This window comes from Vollenhovia emeryi, unplaced genomic scaffold, assembly GCF_000949405.1.
Source record: "Vollenhovia emeryi isolate VEMERY1.0 unplaced genomic scaffold, V.emery_V1.0 DF939252.1, whole genome shotgun sequence".
NCBI classification, from domain to species: Eukaryota; Metazoa; Arthropoda; class Insecta; order Hymenoptera; family Formicidae; genus Vollenhovia; species Vollenhovia emeryi.
Window position 1 is genome coordinate 229967 of NW_011967114.1, and position 18908 is coordinate 248874.

Here is an 18908-nt window from a genome sequence, read left to right on the forward strand (position 1 = left end):
TACGTTATTTTCTCATATTGGCATTTTCTAGATTTTTCTGCACAGAATTTATAATTTAATTTTTCGTTTCAAGATACCATTTCATGTTGCTACTCCATAACCAGCAGGGAACAGATATACAATTACAAGTTATTTAAACGTTGCATCTCCTTGCAAAATCACCATCGGTCATCACAGCTAATATCCAGCTAAATATGGCTACAATTGTGACTCTCGGACGGTTGCGGTAATAAATTCAATAATAATCCGGCGCATTGACAAAGCCGTTACCGTTGCACAAGTACAGCAAACACGGTAAAATACGAAACATTTATCGTCCGATATATTGCGGTTCGTCGTGTTATTCGACGGATTTACGATAGCCTGCTGTTGATGACGAATGACAATAGGATTTTTCTATGGGAAGAAAGGATCCCTCGTCCACCCTTTTATAGATTGCGCGATCCATTACTCTGACTGAGGCTCAGCATTGTCCACCGTATTTTTAGTGGCACGCTAAACTTATACGGAATACGGAGAAATGTCAGAGCGAGCTTATTTTCTCGTGGGACGAAGTTATCTGTAGACGGGAAGCCATGCAGTCTGCTCTTCTTGTGAGCCTAGTTATATCTTGCCCGGAGATGTATTTCAATTCGGTCGAAGATACTGTCTCTGCTATTTCATATGGATCTCCTACCTCCTCCCCCGCCCCTCCTCCCCCTTTCTCCCCGTTTCCTTCTCTTCTTCCGGCCTTCTCCTGGGAAACGTGGATCCCACGAAGGATTGTGCGTGGCTCGTGCAGGGGTTGAGGGGTGGTATACGCGAAGCACGGAGGCGTTTAGTTCGGTGCGGCACTTTATCCCTTAAATACCCAGAGGTATTCTTCCCACGGAATTGTAGGTCTCCTTCTTTCCTCGGCTCGCTGAATGGCCCTGGATATCCCGGCAGGATAGAGAAGTTACCTTCATGCTCCATCTCTCTCTCTACATCCCCCCTCCCCTTCTCTCTCTCTCTCTCTCTCGTCCTTCATACCTGTCTTTCTCGCTCTCGTGCCTTTTTTTCTCCGTTTCTGCTCGCGAAGCAATTTATACGCGCCTCCGCCTCGCAAACAGCCGCCCATTACTCGACGACGATAAAGCTCCCCGAGCTTTGCGAACGCGTCCGATCTTGCATGCGCAGTCGCGGGTTTCCGAGAATATATTGCATTGTCCACGAGTTAAGAATCATGAGGACCAACCAAGAAACATTCATCGATCGTTCGCCAGTTTATTCATACAAATCTCCACGTTTCTGCGCGATCGCTTTCGCCGATCATAATCTTCGGGTTCTATGTTCTGTAACGTGTTGCGTGAATTAAACGACATTAACGCTACTTGCGTGAATCGGTTTTCTCGATAAGGAGGAAAACCGTATTAACGTACAATTGAAAAATCCATTTTGCAGTACACATCTCGCTGAATCTCCACTTTCATCGTCTTCCCGCTCCCCACATTTCTGCTCTTATCACATATACTTTCCTTCTCGGTATGGTACTATTTAGGGACACGCGAGCGAAATAGCGTAATGACACACCGCGAAATCTAAGGTACATCTTGGGCGACGAAGTTATGGTAACTGCTGGACTTTTTCTCTATCACGACTTTTCCTCTATCGCGACATTCTCAAATACTAGTCACTCTGTAAACGTTATATGCCGTAATATAATTTTTTTTTCATATAATTGTGCAAATATTTGGAATTTGAGATAATCGTGAAATCCTGTTTTTTTTTGTATTACAAACTATTTGCGTACTACAGTATTGACCAAAAAAGTGTGCAATTACAATATTTTGTTACAACCGATTGTAATTTTATATCCTGTATTACTAAAGCTGGCGCCATAAATATAAAAAAACTTCGATGCGCACCATGAATGCACGCACTCATAAATCCTTATACCTCGGAGTTTATGATTCGGGACTTGATTGTAAAGCTGGCATTAAATCAAAAGTACTCATTTCGTTCGAAGTGTCACGAATAGACGGAACAATCGCAAATGGGTACCTCAGCGCTTTTAGCAATTAGAGAGATGAAAAATTTATTTCGCATCGACTTTACGTCTATATAGTTGAGATTTCTTCTCGCATTTTGTTTTTCTGACTTTTGATTACTCCGGTATTGATTGGATACGTCAGCTTCCATACGCTTTCTCGTTAGAAAAGACGTTAAAATAGAATAATATTCATGAAGTATACAACGAAATGTGTTCATTAGGTAGACGAATTAAATTCGATTCCAGTGTGACAAGGATATATTGGGTTGATGCATTAGTTCATCCCGTTTTTAAACCAAAAATGTTATACTAATTATATTTTTTTCACGATCAGTTTCAATCGAGGCCAAGGTTTCGTGACTGTCAATTTCGGAAGGGCGTCCAGAGCGTTTCTCATCCGTGAGATTAAAATTTCCATTACGGAATCGTCGGAACCATTTACGAACGGTGGAATCATCAATAGCATCTTCTCCGTAGACAGAACATATTTTTCTTTTGGTCCGAACAACAGTTTGACCCTTTCGAAAATGGAAAAGCATAATATGCCGAAAGTGATGCTTATTTTTATCCATCTTTATAAAACACGACTCACAAACATTAATCGACGATGTATTCGTATATAAAGTGCGTGAATGTTTAAAAACGGGACGAACTTATGCATCAACCCAATATTTAAGCGTTTAGTGCAAAACATTTACTCAAAATTAAAACAAAATCGCAACTTCTCACGTCTCAATAAATTCCTTGAAAGTTAATATTCTTATAGTTATTTATTCGCATCTGTAATATTAAATTGAGTATTAATTTAATAATGTGATATTACATTATTGAAAACATAAAAATGGTTAAAAATTATGAAGGCGTGAAGGTATGAAATTCTTATGGACAACTATCGTGGGCACAAAATCTCGTGCGACGACTGAAAATGTCAACATTTATTTGTGTCGCGTATCGATTAACATTTACCGATTAGAGTGTTCTCGTTTCTCACGTTTATAGTCTCATAATTTAAAAAATAATGTAATCTCCGTGTAATAATATATCCCATATATGAATGATCCTTACATGAAAACTCGAGTACGCACTTAGTCATCGAATATCTGCGAAATATACCGGCTACTCTTCATTGTTCAGACACTCGCGCGACACCGACCGCACCGAACTCAATAATAAACTCCATGTTCCCTTCCTTTACAGCCCGCGCATCAACCACTTCGCATATAAATGCCGAGATTCTATTACGGCGCTCTACGGCGGCGGCGCGGGGGCCTTAATTCCACTCGCAGTTTCGCCCCGTACGTTATCATCGTACCCGCCCGCCTATCCGCCGGTGCACAAAACGCGAGATCGTTCAGACGTCGTGTTTAATGCTCGGGGCAGGAGAAACCTGGAACGCGATTAATCTCAAGGCACGAGAACTCGCCCGGTGCAGTTCCTTGCACTGCACCGTACGGTTGTAACGATCGCGGCAGAGACGAGCGCATCCGATGCCGCGCCTCGCGCAGCGCGAAATTGTGGCAGCTCATCTCTACGTATTTCTCTCTCCCTCTCTCTATCTATCTCTCTTCTCCTATGTTGTGACTGCATCCTACCCTTCGCGTTACTTGTATGTGAAAAAGCGAATCACCCAGTCGTAAAGCTGCCGGCAGCTGATTGTGTAGGTACCGGCGATAAAAAGAGCGACAATTAAAGGCGACTATAAAGGCGGCTGCGATCCAATGATCGCCCATCAGGGTGTATACGCGATATCGCCCATGAATTTCAGCGAAATTTTTATGGGCCGGGCGGGAGGCAGTCTAGCCAGGGGTGGGGACGATTCCACAAATGCACGTCGTTTGCATTCAGCGACAATGACAAATTTAATAGCCGCGTTTCGCGGCCCGCCTGACAATTACGATGACACCCGGTACGCGCGAATAACGCCATACGTCCGGCCGGTCTGGTTATCGGGCGCGATAAAAAATGATTAGCGCGTGAAGATTACGTCGCGATGCGACACGGCTTTGCCATTTTCGCGTTACAGAGCCGCGCGCCCGCGAGCTCTCGCGTATATAAAGAGACCGTAGAAATAAAATTTTAATACACGCACGCGATATTCGCGCGTCGTCATGGATACACCACGAGAATGCAGCCGTGAGAATGACGCATTCATAGCTTGCGCTCCAGTTCTTGACTAGAAGACTGCAGCCGCGCTCGCCTCTGTTATCTCGTTGCGAACCTATGGTGCACGCGCGAAATGATCAATCGTTGATGATCGTTGATTTTCTATCAATCCGCCGGCGCCACTTGTTTCATGCAATTGCAACAATATCGAGTTTTCCATTTGCGACTGCGTTTGGTTTTACACGAGCGGTTTGCGCTGTTAAAACTCTTGAACGCAATATGATGCGGACGACCTTCCTGACGGATTAGGAGTAAATCGGATTACAACAAATCAGCGGGGGCTTACTTCGCCGAAACATCATCAATTGCCATGCTATTCCATCGACCGATTAGCATGTCGGGTTTAATTGAAGAGCGTTTGAATTTTGCTGGTCATAGAATTCCCGTTATTATATCCCTTGTTACTCCCATATAAAATACAATTTAATTCGTCGTTTCCAAAGGGGATTAAAAAAAATTGCGGTTAAATAAAAGCCTAGTAAATCGTTTATTATAATAACGCGATAGACTTTTTGCGCCTTGTTACTTCCTACCAAGAATTTTTTTCCCGTCGCTTGAACACGACTTAATCTGTTCCTTAACGACCTCGGCTATGGGGACATGCTCGATCGGCAGGTTAATTTGGCCGCAATGAAACCAGCCCCGGCCATTTCCCAGCGGATCCCAATACAAGGGATTTGGAATGAGCCGTAAGTCGGATTTTCGCTTAGCGATATCAGCTACGTCGCACACCATTGATTGGTGGCACAATTCCAAAGTGCCCTTTAAAACTGTTCCATTGCTGCCTAGAATGGCCCGCGCTGTCATTCAACGTGTCTTTTTCTTGCTTTACATTTTCTGGACACGCGTTATTTAGTGAACATACAAAGAATTCTTTTACGCCAAACTTTCATTACAATGTACAAGAGTTGTACAATCTGCCAGATTTATTATAATAAATCTAAGTAAAAATGCGAATTGAGTTTTATACACTCGTATGCAATAATTTAGCATATCTGTGTACATATTTGTTTGCATGTAGGTTTATATATTGTATACATATATATATAAACCCACCGTCACCTAGAGTCACGATCAATAGTGTAATTTTGCGACGCAATCTAGATAGGGATGTGCGGCTTAATAATTACAAGATATTAGCCATGTACCTGCTGTATGATCTTTCTCAAAAAGTCCTTCATCACGTTCGACGTGAACACACCATATTTTCCAATATACAATCTGGAAAAGAAATGAGGCACGTCCGTTGATATATTGCACCACTCAAGGCGTATAAGCGCTCGTAATTCATGTTATTATCAGATCTGACTGCGCGACTGTGTGTAAGCAGATCGCTTGTACAGGAATGAAAAAGGGAAGAAACAGGAGGTCGATGAAAACCTACAGGAGATAATTGATTGTCAGTGACAATCTCTTGCCAATATCTAATCTTAATCTTTCAGATCGCCATTCGATAGTTGCAATTCTATTTGGAAAGTTAGAATAGAAAATGAGATGGGGAAGAAAATGATATGAAACGTATCTCACGTTCATTAGAAGATGAACAATAGAAAATATAAAGAAAAGAATATAAGCGTACTCGTTTAACGTAAAAGCACTGTAACATAAAGCACGGTCTTAGATGGGCAGTATCTCAGGAATATCGATCGATGCCACCTAACGTGTCCAAATTTCTTCGCGCGCGCAACAAAGATCGAAGTCCCGACGTGCTCGTGATTTATTTCGTTGGACACTTTCCCGGGGAGAACGTGACTGGAAGTACGGGTTAGCTAGTCCCTTAAATCACTGAAGCGGCACTGGAGAGTCGAAATCGGTATCTCGGCTGCTATATTCCGCGCACGATTGAGCCCGAATGGCATTCCTACGATGCTCTATCATCGTGCCTTTGTCTTGTGGCTGCAAACGATAGTCCCCCACAAAGTTGGAACCCAATATCGCCATCGAAAAGGAAACGAGACTCGAAATACGTGCGTGACTTTCAGAGAAAATCGCGCGAAAATATTTCCACGTGCATTGCCTCGACATTTCATAAAAAGTTAAAGGAATTTTCTATTTTAAGAAACGCGAAAGAGGAGTTTTAAAATACACTTCGTACTGCATAAAAATAACTGTGGCTGCCAATTGATAAATATCCTATTTTCACCTTTCTTTTTGCGCTGACATATTTCCATGTAGGTTTAATAACGATAGAACTTTTCGAGATATACGGGCGGTGAGGTATATTCCGCGTGCCTCTCTTGCGTGAAAGCGGATGAGGATACTAACGAGACGAAAAGATGAAACGGTCGGTCTCCACGGCGATGTAGTGAGAGGTAAACTAAGCCAACGTGATTTAACGACATCGTTCAAGATTTTAATACCTCGTTACGAAGAGTCCGATCTTTCGACTTTTTGCGATGCGCGACGTCTTTAGAGGGATCCTTTGAGGCCCAACATTTCCTCGAAAAGCTCACCGGGCGATTCATCTTTACAGCGACGAGCTAAACTTCATTAGTTAATTACGTGCCGGAACTTCGCCAAGATTTTCTTTTCAGGATAGTGATCTTCGCCGCGCGACTCGTGCAACAAGAATCTCTATGCGCGAGATGACGTCTCCGCGAGGGACGCGTTATTCCAAGGGAAGGAGTGTCCGATTTCAGAGACGTTTCCGTGATTAAAGCCCTTCATTTAGCTAGTGCGAGAGCTGTTCGTTTCGTTCCAAAACACAAACGCAAAAGTGATAATGACGGAACGGCGGGGATAAGTATTGATCGCGCTCTGCGGCTGGCCAGTAGTTACGGGCCGATGTGGTCAAACAGTCGTAATAGAACCGGTCGTGGTTAGCCAGTAGTAAGAGCGTACCTGCGGTCAGACAGTTAGTATCAGGTCCCGCTGCGGTCTGATACGAGCAACTGTTCTACTTCGTCATACTATGCTTCTGTTTTGAAACTTTTGATAGTTGTACCTCCAGTGTTATTTCAGTTAAAAAATACATATATATATATATATATGTATACACATAAATGTATTTCAATGTCTATTTATATATATATATATAATTCAATTATAAAATATGTCTTTGAAAAAATAACTTTTTGTCTTTTTATTTTTGGAATAAACTCGCAATGTTTTCTGTTTTTTGTGTACAAAGTTGTTTTGTACTTCTCACGCTTTTAACAAATATTACAAAAATGACATAAAAAATTTATATTGCATATCCGCATATCTATTGTACAGCCAGGTGTATTTAATATCTACAATACAAGAATATTTAGTTAGAATATATTAATTATTATAACAAAATTAAAGTTGCATACGATAATAATATGATTTATTTAGAATAATTAAGAGGGCATTTTAGCACAGAAATGACGAAATTAAAGTTTTTTATCATATCTTTTCAATATCATATAAGAATAAAGCCGATTGAATGTTCAATGTCAAATTGATTAAATGTATAATTACTCATCTGAAAATTAGGCAAATAAATTTCCTACTTTGGAAGAAAATTATCTGCCTTAAATAAACTTTTTAATTTTTTTTCGTGCGTTTGATTAGGAAAAATTTCGATATTTTATTATTTGCACATCGATAATTAAAAAGTCACGGTGAAAATTTCATATACGTTATTTTATTAATAATAGAGCGTCGTTTTAGTTTCAGTTATTTTATTAATAATAGAGTTTGTGTACGTGTGTGCGATTATTTGTCTACTACGACTAATATAATATTACATATATATCTTATTGCATGAAATATTTTAAAAGCAGACATCGAAGTTAATAATTTTCATTGTTTGCACATAGACAAAGAGAGTCTGTAATTATTTTCAGACTTCTCTTCTCTGCGTCTGAGCGAGCTTCAATGATGACATGAATAAAAGATATGAGAGGAGAAATTCGCGTAGAGTAGAAAGTTGCGCCGACGAAGACAAATTGCGTTACAGAATTCTTCAGGGGAAAAATATAAATGATTATACGCAAAGAGTGAAGAAGAATGAGGCTGGAAATAGAGACGTTTGTAATGTAGGGCGATTAATCTCCGTGTTTTTCAGATCGAAGACAGGTACCAGCTGTTAAAATACTTAACTTTGTTGTTTATCAAATAATTTGTCGGTTTACATACGTACACCGAAGAAAGGCTAACCGACGTAATTGTTTTTGTTTATTTAATCGTTTAATTGGAGCCAGACTATGTCAATATCTGTTTAACATCCAAGTGTGATAACGTAATATCGACGCTGCAATACGATGTACTTCATTCTGTAACAGGAATGCAGGCGCACGCCGCTGTGCTTGGAGAAACCAGTTAGAACAAACAAGAAGCTCCTAAGCATACAGCCCTCATACTCTGTACTTCGAACCGTTGCGTATATCAGAAACTTGCAAACCGTGCAGCAGAGAAACAATAAACTTTGTTAGTAAGTGGATATAAATACCGGAAGTGCGGTATCTCTGTATGTTGGTTTTTAAGCGGAACTTGATCGTCGCTGATAAAACTTTAATCGATCGTCTCGCGAAACGAGCTCGCACCGTCGTTTTAATTCGCTGTATAATAAAAAAAAATAAGCATATGCCAGCTTGTGATACAACCGATTTCGCGACGGAATCTTGCGATCCCTATCCTGCGATCGACGTATGCGCGCTCTTTGCTTGATCTAGAGCCAAGGAAGAGACAGGATACGCCTCCGACAACCTATGATCCTTGACACCTGGAAACGAGCCAAGCGCAGGTCCACTGAGGGCGTCGAACTTATGCCGCCGGCAGGCTTCCAAAATTATAGCTCGACTGCGTCAGCAACTACGGTGTTTGTTTTCATCTCGATATCGGCACGACGATATACTTTTCTACGGTCTCGTTCCATTTCTTTAGTCCCGCCTGTTGTCTCGCAGTGAACAACTGCTCAGCAATTAATGAAAATATTCGACGGGACGACGACGACGTCTCGATTCTCGCGCGCGCGTATCAAAAGTCGATATTATTTTGGCTAACGGGCGAATATATGACATCAGTTACTTTAATCTGCTCAAAGAAAACGGCATCCCTCGGTTAGTTGCGGCGAAAAGGAAACGGTCGGAATGGTTTTCTAAAATCCGATTACTTCGGCCGACTTAAGCGGATTTTCGTGGAAACTACGTCACGCCCGCGTTTGAAATCCGTTGTGCTTATAAACAAAAAGATGACAGGATTTATCTTTCGACGTTTCTTTGTATCCGGTAACAATGAAATTTGTTCCCTTTCTCAAGTAAGAATGATTTTGTGTAGGTGTCGCAGAGAGAGAGGTTCTTTGATGCAGAAACTGCGCTTTGTAAGATACAGGCGCTTTAATTTTTGCTTTGTTCATGGATATTGTCTTACATGATATTGTCTCACAGGATGCACACAATGTAAGAGTATAATGATACAATCAGTCCACGTTTATTTAAATCTGCAGAAAATTTATTATTTCTGTAGATGAGCGGATTTTCAATTAAAACGTAATCATTTAGTCGTCGTTTATATCTCATATCAGTTTGTTTTCTAAATCAATTCTACAGTTATATTTGTGACTTATTATGGAATTGGAATATCCAAAAATATTCTGGGTCAACGTAGGAAAATTATGCAGTATTTTAACCAAATTAGGATTATGAGTGAGTGGCAGATTGTAGATAACAAGAATTCCATTAATGTAATAAGTTAGGTAAAGAGAAAAGAAGCGTATAATACCAGATTTAATGTATACTCATACTGTATATATAGATTCATTAATTTAATATAAGTTCGGTGTTGCAATTTCTTTTCTTCGCTAATTCATTAATTGACGACATCGTCCTTTCTTGCCTGTGACTCATCCACAGTCCCCATTTAGTTGAAACACTGCGTAATTTTCCTACATTGACCTGGAATATTTTTGGATACATCCGACGTCACGGTAACTTGTCAATATCGTATCTAATACACGTTCCATCTCGATTAATTTTAGATTAAACTACCTGATGGCGGGTCTGAGTCCCATGTGGTATCACGCCACGAATGTCGCCTTACACGCCGCTGCGTGCATCTTAGTCACCAGAGTGAGCCTCGTGGTAGCTGCCCTTCGGCCGGGATTCGCAGCGCTCGCCGGGCTGCTGTTCGCCGCGCATCCCGTGCACACGGAAGCGGTAAGTGCCAAGTGACCAAGTGTCACGGAAAGAAATGCGAATACTTTTGCCAAATATGACTCTAGTTTTGCAAATCTAATTTTAGGCGTGAGAGACTGCTCTCCACGAGGTTTAGCCGACCGTTCGCGATTCTACAGTTTCGTTTGTTTACCGTTGGCTAATATTCAATAGCATATTCGCGAACATGTACTTACGCGTTGCATGGTTCGCAGCACAATGGCAAATTCATCCTAAACCAAACAAAACAACAAGATTAGTAGAGTCCACTCGCCACGTAACCGCTCTGCGTGCGCGAATAGAGTATGGCTGATCCGCTTTTCCTAAGTGCATAAACGTAATTAGCCTAATCTTATTATGGCTATGATCGTGACGGACAGAATTTGAAGTGTTCGCCCATGTCACCGGAGAGAGAGAGAAAGAGAGGGAGGGTGGAGGAAGGGAGGGAGAGAGAGAGAGAGAACGTCTGTTGCTTCAAGATAGACTTGTTTTTGCTGTAATCAACGTTGGCGCTTATCAGCCATAAGAGAAACAATTAGTTAGGATGTGCTCACGTTACTTTAGGTGATTCGTAAGTTTTCTTTTGAACTATATAAACTGGAGGAATAGTATTAGAGTTGCAAGCTTCCATCAAGTATTTCTGCACGGCATCAGCGAGAATGATAAACTTCGTCGTTAATAATATTACCCTACTTAACCCGCTTTACTTAAGCATATAACTATAAAGCTTTGTCCGCCGTTATTGCGCAAATTATGTTATTATGTATGGAAAATGGAAGTTTATAGAGCGTTAGATTAGGAAGTTGAGAAACGGCATGGAACAATGCGTCGGTGATTATAATACGTTCGTACGGCAAAGTTTACGTAAATCGAGAGGAGCCAGCCGCTCGTTCTACAATCAGTGAAAAGTAAACGTAGCTATTGATAGTTTTTTCATTATATCGTAAAATAATAATAATTTAGAAAGTATACGGCTTTAATATCTCTCGATTGATATTATTATACTCAACGGAACGCACGTTTACTCGCGACTCAACGAAACATGAAGTGATACATCACGATCAATGCGTCGTAATTTTTTGCAATTATGAATAAGCAATCACGGGAAGAATGTATGGGATTCAGATTGTATAGATGCGCAGATAAAGGCGAATTCCGCGTCATTAGCACGGGATCGTGCCTTTTGAGCGAAATTACTGGCGGCACACGACACTGGTTCGCAAGTCCCGGTCTGCCCATTACAAGCTCGACCTGCTTGCCGGTCACGCACTGCATCCTGTTACATCACGTGCGTGCGGTATTGCATGTATTAGTCGTTGCGTGCACGGCCAACCCTCGTTGCCAGTGTCACTATTGTGATATCATGTTCATGTCGTACGCGAACGGCCAAGTCAGATAATAACGTGTACTCAGATCAAATACTCTGCCATCCGTGATTATTTTTGCGCGGAGTGAAAAGAAAATATCCCTCAATCATTTTGCGCGCGCGACGGTACTCGGAGAATCAATTTTTCCTACGTTGCTATTGCACGGGAAATTTGGGTCGTTTTTGGTTGCTGCGCCAGATAGAATCTGACTGACTTCATAAATATATCCCGACGCCCAGAATAAATCAGTGGCATATGCGGCTTACAGATTTGGAAACAGTAGGAAAAACATCAGACATCGCACATATTGCGGTAGATATTGTGATCCTAACAGTCAACTCGTCCGAACTATTTTTACTCGTATTGAATATTTAAGTATTTTCACATCCATCAGCCACCGTTTTATCCCTATCGGTTCACAGAATCGGCACAAAACCTCTTGTACGTTGTCATTAAAAATTCTCATGCTTTTTGAATTTATACTCTTCCGTCACGAAACGTTCATTAGTTCGATATTAATAAATTATACCTTGTCGTGTGTGGTATCAAATATGCACGAGTCAGAAATCTTTCGCCACAATCGGGAATGGCGATACCAAATGATTTGCCGATGTATTTAGTCCCCGGTTTATCCGCAACTCTTGTTTCACGTCGTACGATCTATATCGCGTCGTCGCTTTACCGGCAATCGCTAATTCTCTGTCAGTCAAATCAGTTAGCGCAGTCTGATTCTATTTGCCGAAACGATCAGCTGATGAAAGCACCGCTAGCTCCTGAATTAAGTCCTTCGTTGAGCCGCTGAAAGGAATCTCTCATTAATTATGTACAGCGCCATTGAAGCGTTTGGCTTTTGGTCCGATGTAAACTGGTCCGAACAAAGGACGCGTTTACGAAGATGGAAGAAGAAGGGTTGCTGGATGAAGAGAGATCGCCAGCCGCGCCCTGGACTTCGTCGTTCGGTCGTCGAACGCGGAAATCTCTACAATCGATCAATTACCATGCTCGTGTTGCCGTTCATTACATAGGCCGCATTCTACTCGTGTTCGTACGAGTAATTAATTCACGATAGGAGTTTACCGGGTATTTGCGTCGATCGAATAACGAGTTGATTCTTTTCACGTGCGTATAAGCCTGCTTATCATTATAATGACGAGTGTTCCTTTACGGAAGTAATAATCCATTTTATGTATGAAAAATTTAAGAAACTTGCTTTTTCACAGCAAGGAAGACATATTGATGTTTTCATCTATTAAAAATTTATAGGAGTATAGGCTTTACCGGCTTGTAAGCTTATGGCTGATTATTCCTCACGACACATCGAAATTTAATGTACGATAGATTTACTGAAAGATAATACGCGTTATTGATGGACATTCGTGATGTGGGTAACAAGATCGTGTGTTAAATATCGATTGGACTGGCTTTCAGCGATCTAAAGAACATTTACACGCGGTCGTTTGAATCATCACATCAAAGATAATCACATGGTTTTGCTCGAGTTGCAACCGTGGCACATCTGAGTCAAAGACCGCTCGTTACAATTCCGTGTTTTGTTCAAATCCGTGTAAAATACTCAATTCGCATCTGCCTTTGATTGGCGAGTGAATACGAGATTGTCAAAAGTGACGATAGTACTCTGAATCGAACACGATCTTTTGAAAGCCTTTCAAAAATCTCCTTTTCACATAACTTTAAAGCTGATAGTTGTTCAAATTTTATTTTCTTATATTTAAATAAAAAAATAAGAGGTCCCTTTTACTATTTTTTACTAGCACTACGTTCCTATAAGAAATAACTAACAGGACAGAAGTCATCCTTTTTTCAGGAGCTTATAAATACTTTAAGCTTTTATCTCATCTTCGTTCATTCAGTATTGCACATTGAATGAAAACACTCAAGTCATTCGATAAGATCTTACGATTCGCGTATCGTGCGATTCCCTCGTACTCACAATCGTCTCGCGTCGCCTCTGGCTATAAGTCGCTCGATATTATGATTTGCACATGAAATTGGATGCATCGATTTTTCGCGAGACATCCATCGGTATCGGCAGTACTTGCGTTATCCGATAGAATAAGTGCCGTGGGCGGACGACAAAAGTAGCCTATATTAGAATTGGAACGTTTAGATCGCGCGATTTCGCGCGGAAGTGCCTGGTGAAGGTATACCGGCCATTTTATAAAATCACCGTCCATCTATTCGGCTCGGAAAATGTATTCAGTTCACTAAGTGATTCGGTTGAATATTACTTTATTATCTTTACTCACACACCTTTTGTTCTTTCGCGTACGTATAAAGCCTGCGAAGAAGAACAATTCTTCGAAATTACAGCTATTTTATCGGATTAAAGCGCGCTCGCTTTCGTACAATGGAACATGAAAGTCGCTCAATTTCACCTCGCCATTAAATGAGCGTAACGAAACGATTTCCATAAGGGAAAGCGCACATTAGAAAAACGGCGTTCGAAAGAAACCACCAAGACTGTATAAAGCTTCGTCATTACAAATAATCGTCTTATACACCATAGTTTGTAGCATAATAATCTCCCCATTCATCACGTTCATTCTCTTTTTTTCTCTCTTTCTGTAGTACTTTCGCGCTCATCATATTACGCGTTACAGGGTTACGCAGAGCAAAATGTAATCATAACAGTATATTTACTTTCCATTTCATCTAAATTTAATTTTATTATCCTGACTGACGTACGGTAACTTCAAAAGGGAAAATTAATTCGCCAACTTTTTACGCATCATGATAGATGTTTATATCCTCGAATGTATTTATTTCATCTCATCGTGGAAAAATATGGTTAGAGGCAATTATTTGCTCACAGCGATAACAAAACTCAACCATTTTCCGCGCTACGTCCATTTGCTCGTTTCCTGAAGGATGCTTGAAATGAAACTTTATAGTTTAAATGGAATATGAACTAGTTTTTATGCTTTATGGACATATAGTATTAAAAAAAATATATATATAATATAAATCTATATATATAGATCTCACTAGGAAAGACAGGTGAATGGCTAATGCTTTTGCAGTGTGTTCGTAAACAGCTTGTTTTGTACCCGAGTTTTTGCTTGGCACGGGAACCTTTGAAAACTGTTTAGTAGTATTGTCTTTACTCAAAGCGTCCCTTGAATTGAAAAAGAAGAACGTGGTTCTTCCGCTATGCGCATGTATTCGTCGAAAGCAAACGGGTGGGCTAAAACAAAATACGTGTTCCGTTTCACGATGCACGGAAGAGAAGCCGCTACTTCGAAACATTCGCGGAAGGGAGGAGAGAAGGAATGAAGAGGAATAAAGAGAGAAGACAGATCGAGCGAGATGCATCGCGAATACCTTCTCTTTTCACCTAAAAGAACTAAAGAGCATCAGCGTGCATACCGGAATGTTTTCTAGGTATTGTTGGAAGGCATGGTAAAGAAAGAGAGAGAGAGAGAGAGAGAGAGAGAGAGGGGGGGGGGAGGCAATACATTCCCGTTAAATCATTCGTAAAATCGCAGGTACCTCCACAGCACGGTGCGATTTTCCCGACGCGAAAACGGAAGCATTTCTCCGTATGCAACAGTTCTTGTATTCCGAAAATTCAACAAGATTGTTCCACAAAGACACCACTTGCCTGCGGAAAAATGAAAAAAAAAGTTTGGTGTCGCGATACGCGCGCGCGACCCCATGATAAATGGCAGACTTATTTTTTTTCTCTTTACATATATACATATAGCAAGGATTGTGCAGTATGACCTAAATATTTCGTCGCGGTTAAATTATTCGTAAAATTGTAGACGTTTCGAGCGTTAGCACCTTATTTTTAGATCTCTGCTTCCGAGAGATCAATACCGAGCAGAGAGATGTCTTTTAAAATCCGATTTTCCTCCTCCCGTACATAGCAAACATCAGAAAATTTCTTTCGCGTTGAGAAAATGTCGTTGACAATCTTACGGCGTTAAAATTTCAAGTTGACGACGAAGCTACAAAATGAATAGCTGCATCGCGTTATTATTGCTATAATTTCTGAAATTTGTAAATGAACTCCTTGTCTTCCTGATAAATCACTTACAATTAGCGTAACCACTGAAAATTATATGAATCCTGGAAATTGTGCCCGTCATTCATTGCACTATGGATAGGTACTATGCGGTTACGGTAGACTCTATCCTGGTATATATTCTGGGATAATTGTACTTAATACATATAATAGCCAGGTTACTAAATTAAGGGAAGCTCAACCGGGTGGTCTAGATTAACAAAGTAATTCGCGAATCTCTATGGATTACCAATGACCAGTACCTCGAAATTAGCAAAGCTCCTATAGATTATATATCCCCTCCACAATTGGCTATCGGAACTGATTGATATGCGTACGGTCTATCTATTATATATGCATGTATATATGTATTATGCACGTGTAATGTAATATATATATTATATATTTGCCACACAATAGAAGAAATTGCTACAAAAAGTGTTGCGTGATAATCGAAAATAATTGATCAAATTACTTTTTAAACGTATCCTGTTACATAGTAAATATTTGTAAAATTGTGTTAGTTCACTTCATCAATGCATGATCGCGCGCGGCGGTATGTTTAAATAATTAATATAAAATGAGATATGTGATAAATAATGTAATGAAGAAATCGATACAAGCTGCTACGTGACAAGCAATCAAATAAGTTTTACGCTGTAAAAGGTAGGATATTATTGCCTATATTACATACATTATTATCGTGTACATACCCGATAAAAGTCCTGACGAGAATAATGATAAAAGGGAATACCGTGATATTAAAATTTCAAGAGCAGAATAATTACCCACGTTCGCGAGTCTGTTAATTAAGTACGTTCGCCTTCATCCTTTCGCGGAAATCAAAAAGGTTCCGGGAGACATATTCATTATCTCGTGGACCATCGATTTCGACGTTCTCACCCGAGGGAATCCGCGGGCGTCGGTCGGCCAAGCCGGCGACGACCTGGAGTTAACAGCGCGAGTTTAAAAGTGATTTATCTCTGATTTATGGAGGAAAGAGCACGGTACGGAAGCCGAAAGTTTCTCGGCTTCTCGGCGACGAGGCGGAAAGAATTATCGGCCAGGCACAATGGACAGGCGGTGATATCGTTTACACGTCGAATCCCACGGCCGTCCGTTCTGCACGAAGACAAAAAGAATGGCGGGCCGCCTTCTTCGCCTTTGGGCAGGGAAAAAAATATTTCGCGGCTGCTGCGAGCTCGGCGGATTTTCCTAGAGCCTCTAGAAGCGGAAGCGGCCGCCCCGCCGAGACGATGCAGTTGAATTTTCACGGCGGTAGAAGTTCGTAATGAAAAATTTAATTCGCCGAGGAAACGGGAGTTATTCTCAACAGAATATTTTCGCCGCGGCAAGCGTTTTACTGCTCTCTGCAATGTCGCTGTTCGTTCTCCGCCAGCCTTTGATATTTTTCGCTCCAAGACGTTCTTCTCGCGCGCCTCAGCCCGATCCGTTTGCAAATATAGTTCGTATGTACTTTGTATTCCGAAGCTTAATGAACGAACTTGATGTAAATGTACCGACGTCAATGCAAGTCCTACATTCTTGTTGCTTTAACGTGCGGTATAAACGCAATTTATCTAAAAGCACTTACACGTTATTGGCAAGATTCCGCCTCGCTAGTTTCCTCTCGGCCGCGCGTGCGTTTGCGAAATCCCGCAGTGAAATATTCATGGCGATGGTATTCGCGACTACCAGCAGCGTAATTCCGCGCACGATTCGTGGGACGTCGATTCAAAGTAGAAGAGGTAACCTCGTTTCACGCGGACGAAACTTTTCTCTCCCCGTTTCCAGCGGTGTTCCTCCCTCTTTGAGCTGACGTCGAAACGTTACAGGAAACGTGTCGCTCCGTTCCCAAAGGAGTTTCGTCGAGTAGTCGATGTTCAGAAAATATCCGTAAGTTGGTGACGCGAGCAGAAACATTTGTCTACGATCGTAGTTCGAGGGGCGCATGCGAAAGTGCAGCTCCATATACAACATACATTCGCGCGACGGAAACAATAAAATGAGACAGAATAGTTTATTAAGCACAAAGACCCGCGCTTTGTCGTCCGTGTTTGCGACGCGAACGCGTTCAAAACGGCTTCGTTACGTGGGTACGCACGCACTTGTGTGTCTTTCCATTCTTCTCGCGTCTCCTCGGTTCAACGCTACGCACAAAAGGATATCGCTGGCGCACTGGTGCCTCGCATCACGCCGTCCCTTTCGGAAACAGCCGGAAGTAGGAAAGGTATCAGCTGGCTCAAGTCTGGGGCCGAGAGTTCCAAGTCTTGATTGCACGATTCATAACGCTGAGAATCCGGGCGCGTATTTGCCCCACCCCCATCCCTTAATTCTCTCCACGCCGGCCTTGTTCTCAACTGCCGCGTGATACGACGACGGATCCTCACTTCCGGAGGTAGATCGCCCGTTATGGTCGAAACTTGAGTTTGCGCCGCCGTGCGGAACGGTCACGGACGCGGATTATGTCGGATCAAACGGGGCGGCGCGGAGAAACGAATGTTTCTTGACGTGCGAACAACGAGCGCCGGCGCTTCAGCATTGTAATTTATCATTTTCAGTGCGGAATCATTTATTCCGCAGCGCGAGAAATATTTCAGCAGGACATCCGAAAAGCATTTTCCAGAGCGTTTCCGCATTAGCGCGAGGTACCACTCGCCGGTCTCCGCCAGTCGCAATCTCGGAAACGTGGCCTTTTTTAAACAGTCGGAGCTAGTTGAATGAGAAAGTCGCGAGGGCAACGATTTAAAAAATTCCGAGCAAGCTGACGCAAAAACGGCGCTACCATGTAAGAAGCGGGTCTTCGAGCTCTCTGAGATGTAACGGATTAAATTGAGGGAGAAATTGGACCAGCCCTTATTTCGGTGTGCAATGTTTCGTAATCTGTTAAAATAGGTACCCCATGTTAAAATGGGGTAACGCACTGCAGTTTAATTTTCTTTCTGCTCTTCATTTTTGCGTTACGCGCCTACATTTTTATGATTTTATTCCGCACTGTTGGTTCCCTTTCTATGACGCGGAGAAAACTCACCGTTAAACGTGTACCCGGTGTACACGCTATGTGTGATACATATGCATCCCTATAGATACCTCGTCCTTTATGAGCAGTGCTTTTCTACAAGTGTTCTGTAAACAAAATCGTAGGAACTCTTCTGATACACAAGAGCACCTTCTAAACATTATTTTTACCATAAATGTTTTAACTTATCACGAGAAAGATA

At 41.5% G+C, this 18908-nt stretch overlaps 1 protein-coding gene across 4 annotated transcripts in view; it reads left to right on the forward strand.

Moving 5' to 3' along the window:
• LOC105559828 (transmembrane and TPR repeat-containing protein 1-like) overlaps positions 1-18908 on the forward strand; it is a 194517-nt gene that overhangs the window by 107972 nt on the left and 67637 nt on the right. For all 4 annotated transcript variants that reach the window (XM_012008432.1, XM_012008433.1, XM_012008430.1 and 1 more), the window contains one exon: positions 10119-10296. In XM_012008432.1, the coding sequence (XP_011863822.1) occupies positions 10132-10296 (165 nt within the window). In that variant the 5' untranslated portion in view covers positions 10119-10131. The remainder of the gene's footprint in view (positions 1-10118; positions 10297-18908) is intronic.